This window comes from Oncorhynchus masou, chromosome 14 (genome assembly GCF_036934945.1).
Source record: "Oncorhynchus masou masou isolate Uvic2021 chromosome 14, UVic_Omas_1.1, whole genome shotgun sequence".
NCBI lineage: Eukaryota > Metazoa > Chordata > Actinopteri > Salmoniformes > Salmonidae > Oncorhynchus > Oncorhynchus masou.
Window position 1 is genome coordinate 22,783,255 of NC_088225.1, and position 6,418 is coordinate 22,789,672.

At 44.6% G+C, this 6,418-nt stretch overlaps 1 protein-coding gene across 7 annotated transcripts in view; it reads left to right on the plus strand.

Annotated features, from left to right (window-relative positions):
* The window catches only part of LOC135554542 (mitochondrial Rho GTPase 1-A), a 38,048-nt gene that overhangs the window by 12,899 nt on the left and 18,731 nt on the right, over positions 1–6,418 (plus strand). For 5 of the 7 annotated variants that reach the window (XM_064986893.1, XM_064986892.1, XM_064986894.1 and 2 more), the window contains exons 16-18: positions 162–284; positions 625–827; positions 4,562–4,684. In XM_064986893.1, the coding sequence (XP_064842965.1) occupies positions 162–284; positions 625–827; positions 4,562–4,684 (449 nt within the window). The remainder of the gene's footprint in view (positions 1–161; positions 285–624; positions 828–4,561; positions 4,685–6,418) is intronic. The other 2 variants (XM_064986897.1, XM_064986898.1) reach the window with 1 other exon arrangement.

Here is a 6,418-nt window from a genome sequence, read left to right on the forward strand (position 1 = left end):
TCATGAGTGTTTTCCCCTCATATGTTTTGGAAACTAATATGTTCAGTGCTACACAGTGAATACTAGAGAGGCCTTTCTGCTGAAACGTTGACATTGAACGGTCTCAACTATTTCCCCCTTCTCCCCTCTTCACCCCTCTCTCCTCTTTTGTCTCCCTGTAGCTTCATGAGGTGATGCCAGACTTTGACTTCCTCTCAGAGGAGGACCTGGCGTGTGACGTGGTCTGCCTGGTGTATGACGTCAACAACCCGCGCTCCTTTGAGTACTGTGCCAAGGTCTACAAGGTGTGTACAGTACCTAACTGACAAACTGTATCAAATCCATCAGTCCTTAGTTTAGTCCTGGGCCTGTATTCACCACATGTCTATAGTAGGAGGACTGATCTTGGATCAGGTCCCCCCTGTCCATATGATCTAAAAGGCAAAACTGATCCTAGATCAGCACTCCGCTTGAGATGCTTTGTGAGTATGGGCCCTGATCCTTGATTCACTACACTGGAATAGAGGGACTTTTCAGCTTTTCACCTTCTGAAACTGTTTACCAAAATTTTATGATATCAACAATCCTTACCTCGTCTTGTTCTTATAACTACCCTCTGAACTTGAACCTTTTGACCTATGACAGCAATACTTCATGGACAGCAAGACGCCGTGCATGATGATCGCCTCCAAGTCAGACCTGCACGAGGCGCGCCAGCACTACAGCCTGACCCCACTGGACTTCTGCCGCAAGAACAAGCTGCACCCGCCCCAACCCTGGACCTGCAACACGGTGGACGCCCCCAACAAGGACCTCTACACCAAACTCACCACCATGGCCATGTACCCGTGAGTATAGTCCCCTCAAAGACCTCTACACCAAACTCACCACCATGGCCATGTACCTGTGAGTATAGTCCCCTCAAAGACCTCTATACCAAACTCACCACCATGGCCATGTACCTGTGAGTATAGTCCCCTCAAAGACCTCTATACCAAACTCACCACCATGGCCATGTACCTGTGAGTATAGTCCCCTCAAAGACCTCTACACCAAACTCACCACCATGGCCATGTACCTGTGAGTATAGTCCCCTCAAAGACCTCTATACCAAACTCACCACCATGGCCATGTACCTGTGAGTATAGTCCCCTCAAAGACCTCTACACCAAACTCACCACCATGGCCATGTACCTGTGAGTATAGTCCCCTCAAAGACCTCTACACCAAACTCACCACCATGGCCATGTACCTGTGAGTATAGTCCCCTCAAAGACATTTATACCAAACTCACCACCATGGCCATGTACCTGTGAGTATAGTCCCCTCAAAGACCTCTATACCAAACTCACCACCATGGCCATGTACCTGTGAGTATAGTCCCCTCAAAGACCTCTATACCAAACTCACCACCATGGCCATGTACCTGTGAGTTTAGTCCCCTCAAAGACATTTATACCAAACTCACCACCATGGCCATGTACCTGTGAGTTTAGTCCCCTCAAAGACCTCTATACCAAACTCACCACCATGGCCATGTACCTGTGAGTATAGTCCCCTCAAAGACCTCTACACCAAACTCACCACCATGGCCATGTACCTGTGAGTATAGTCCCCTCAAAGACCTCTATACCAAACTCACCACCATGGCCATGTACCTGTGAGTATAGTCCCCTCAAAGACCTCTACACCAAACTCACCACCATGGCCATGTACCTGTGAGTATAGTCCCCTCAAAGACCTCTATACCAAACTCACCACCATGGCCATGTACCTGTGAGTATAGTCCCCTCAAAGACCTCTATACCAAACTCACCACCATGGCCATGTACCTGTGAGTATAGTCCCCTCAAAGACCTCTATACCAAACTCACCACCATGGCCATGTACCTGTGAGTTTAGTCCCCTCAAAGACATTTATACCAAACTCACCACCATGGCCATGTACCTGTGAGTTTAGTCCCCTCAAAGACCTCTATACCAAACTCACCACCATGGCCATGTACCTGTGAGTATAGTCCCCTCAAAGACCTCTACACCAAACTCACCACCATGGCCATGTACCTGTGAGTATAGTCCCCTCAAAGACCTCTACACCAAACTCACCACCATGGCCATGTACCTGTGAGTATAGTCCCCTCAAAGACCTCTACACCAAACTCACCACCATGGCCATGTACCTGTGAGTATAGTCCCCTCAAAGACCTCTACACCAAACTCACCACCATGGCCATGTACCTGTGAGTATAGTCCCCTCAAAGACCTCTATACCAAACTCACCACCATGGCCATGTACCTGTGAGTATAGTCCCCTCAAAGACCTCTACACCAAACTCACCACCATGGCCATGTACCTGTGAGTATAGTCCCCTCAAAGACATTTATACCAAACTCACCACCATGGCCATGTACCCGTGAGTATAGTCCCCTCAAAGACCTCTACACCAAACTCACCACCATGGCCATGTACCTGTGAGTATAGTCCCCTCAAAGACCTCTATACCAAACTCACCACCATGGCCATGTACCTGTGAGTATAGTCCCCTCAAAGACCTCTACACCAAACTCACCACCATGGCCATGTACCTGTGAGTATAGTCCCCTCAAAGACCTCTACACCAAACTCACCACCATGGCCATGTACCTGTGAGTATAGTCCCCTCAAAGACCTCTACACCAAACTCACCACCATGGCCATGTACCTGTGAGTATAGTCCCCTCAAAGACCTCTATACCAAACTCACCACCATGGCCATGTACCTGTGAGTATAGTCCCCTCAAAGACCTCTACACCAAACTCACCACCATGGCCATGTACCTGTGAGTATAGTCCCCTCAAAGACCATAGTGGTCCTAATTCCATCGTCTGACTTCACCGTCAGCCCGGCGTCTTTTCCTCCAGCCAGCCCTCTGTGACCTCGTTACGTCCTGTATGACGTCTCCAGACACCCCTGGCTTTCTATTGATCCCCTGTGTATGAGCAGGGGTGAGCCCCCCACTGTCCTCCATGTCTCCCTTCCTCTCTAGTCCTACATTAAGCTGCTTCTTCCTGAGAGGGGGGGGTATTTTAGGTGCTGTTTTATTTCAGTTCCTTAGCGTTGGCAACTGTCAATGTGTTGTGGTACTGTAAGGTGATGACTAGGCCATTTTAAGTCCCAAAACGAAGGTAATCCACTGAAAATCCTTTGGCCTTGAAGGAAGTCTCCCCAGTCAGCTGTACTGAATGGGTGTTACAGTCTTAGCCATTCATTCTCTATGAGAGGTAGAGTTAGTCTTGTGCTTTATTTAAGAGATTAGCCATTGGATTAGATTCATGTCCATTTAATTGAGCCTTAAATCTCCGCTTTACAGGGAAGAACTTCCGTTATCTAATGTTAAAAGCATTGTCTTTCCCAAGGCATAGAGGCCTATAGCTAAGAATCCAGGCCCTCGCTCTTCAAATGACTGGACTGGAATCTTTTGACAGAAATAATCAGCAGCTTCTGCTCTATGCACTACAGTGCTTCACCTGTTTCAGACATCTCTCTTGATAGTGAACAGAGTTCTTTATGTAGTTAGGGCACTACTATTATTCTGCGTTCGTTGGGGATTTGGTACGGACTGTTTCAGTACCGTCTCCGGCTGCAGATCGATTGTAGGTCAGAGTGACTCATGCTATATAACCCAGGCCAACAGGTAAGATTATAATGGTTTAGTTCCATGTATATTTAATGGTCAACCTGGAGATTCTGAGAAGGCTTAGCTGTTTTTATTGAATTACCCTGAACTTTCTCATCACTTTGTCACTATTTCCTTCATTCTCTGTGGCTTTCCCCCTCTTCTACCTAAGGATGATTGTGGTATTACCACTAATGAAAGGTGTATGTTATTACAGAGGACATGTCTCCTTCTGTATGTTATTACAGAGGACATGTCTCCTTCTGTATGTTATTACAGAGGACATGTCTCCTTCTGTATGTTATTACAGAGGACATGTCTCCTTCTGTATGTTATTACAGAGGACATGTCTCCTTCTGTATGTTATTACAGAGGACATGTCTCCTTCTGTATGTTATTACAGAGGACATGTCTCCTTCTGTATGTTATTACAGAGGACATGTCTCCTTCTGTATGTTATTACAGAGGACATGTCTCCTTCTGTATGTTATTACAGAGGACATGTCTCCTTCTGTATGTTATTACAGAGGACATGTCTCCTTCTGTATGTTATTACAGAGGACATGTCTCCTTCTGTATGTTATTACAGAGGACATGTCTCCTTCTGTATGCATGTATGTGAAGAATGTTCCTCAAGATATGTAACTTTCATAATGCTCAGTACTTAGTTCTTACCACTTTCTCTGTATTACAGCACTTAGTAAAGTAATAACCAATCTTCTTTGCCTTTGTTACTGATGGAGTTATTATTTCATAACTCAGTCACCCAAAGTCCAAGCCCCCCCCCATCTGGTGCTAGAACAGGGTCTGTCTTTCAGGGTTCTGCCATCCCACGGTGATGTTTCCATGGAAACGTGTACAAATGTGGATCTGACTTCATCTTTGTGTGTTTGTATGTGCGTGTGTTGTGATTGTGTCTCCTCAGCCATGCCAAGCTCCGCTGCATGTGTACCTGCAACAGGTGTACCTTCTGCATCTGTCAGAACATCCTCCGGTCCCAGCTACTGACAAATATAAAGGCCAGATTCTACAGTGTTGTTCTGAACAGGTCCATACTGTAGTGTTTAACAGCCCGTCCCCTCTCTCTCCCCTCTGACTCCCCCATGAGGCGGAGACCCTAGCTTTCTAACCTGGGTGAAGGCTTTTCTCCTCTTCTCCCTCAATGCTTCCTCATAGTCAGGTTTACACTGCATATCCACAATGGAAAACTGGAAAAAATGAAATTCTGAGATCTTATTTCGATCTCCAGGCCTGATTTGCACATCTCCATTGAATTTCATATGATTGTATGGGTGGGTTTATAAGACTGTATTCCAAGTACTCATATCGGCTATAGAGTTGACAAGGAGGTTTCAAGACTCCATTTATTTGCTCTCCTTATTTGCTTTTAACTCAATCGAGTGGATTGTCCAAGCTGCTTCTGTCCCCATCTTTCTGTCCCCATCTCTCTTACAACGAGAGCTCAGTAACAAGAGAGCTCAGTCCAATGCAGCCAGTGTTGCCCCTCGATTTGTTTATTTTTATAATTGGTGTCAAAGGTTGTGGAAGAGGATGCACTGAGTTCTGTTTTTATAGGACGACTGTGAGATGGTTCTGGTGACTTTTTAAAAGGCCGTTCTACTCCAAAATGAATGCTGCCGACTCCTCTATCTATGATCCCCCACAGAAATTAGCCCAATAACATATATATTTTATGGCTGACTCTTTTACCATAGCCTATAGATGGCACTCTACCAATGTTCCCTATAAACTGCACGCGCGTGTGGCTGCACACCTCCTACAGCACTGCCGTGTAGAAGAAATGCCTTGCTACGCAGAGACCAAGAGATTGAACTTCAATAAGTTCACCCAATTAGTGTGCACTATATAGATTCAATTTTTTTCTGTGATCTAATCAACATTATATCAGCCCATTTTCATTGCAACAAACCAAAACAAATCTAACTTTGCAAGATTGAGTCTGTGATTTTTGTTGTAGGCAGAGCCAGAGCACAAACGGAGTGAAGTTCTATTGGTCAAGTAGCCCACAAGCGTCTTTCAGTCACCCGCGAGGGAATGCGCTTTTCAGATCAGAGCCGCCTGTGTGCACATTAGTTGATATTCTTTGCTAGTTAGCGAGTTATTATCGCAGTTATAGATTTTGCCAAGGCTAATTCTGTGTACTTATACTCAAACAAAATAAATGGGTATCCAAATCAGGGCCCCTGGGCATGTGCCCGATTGGTAATCCAGCCATGCCTAAAGTACTCCAAAATTCGATCAATTTAGCTTTTATTTTGGTGATTTTCTAGTTCTCAAAGATTATATTATAAAATATATAGGTCAATTATCTTTTCTACAAACTTTGTCTGGTTTTAGTCGTTTTAAGTTTAAACTGAAAGCGTTTTTCAAAAAAGTGTGTGTGTGTGTGTGTGTGTGTGTGTGTGTGTGTGTGTGTGTGTGTGTGTGTGTGTGTATACATACATACAGTTGAAGTCAGAGGTTTACATGCACTTTAGCCAAATACATTTAAACTCAGTTTTTCACAATTCCTGACATTTAATCCTAGTAAAAATTCCATGTCTTAGGTCAGTTAGGATTGCCACATTATTTTAAGAATGTAAAATGTCAGAATAATAGTAGAGTAAATGATTTATTTCAGCTTTTATTTCTTTCATCACATTCCCAATGGGTCAGAAGTTTACATACGCTCAATTAGTATTTGGTAGCATTACCTTTTAAATTGTTTAACTTGGGTCAAACGTTTCAGGTAGCCTTCCACAAGCTTCCCACAAGAAGTTGG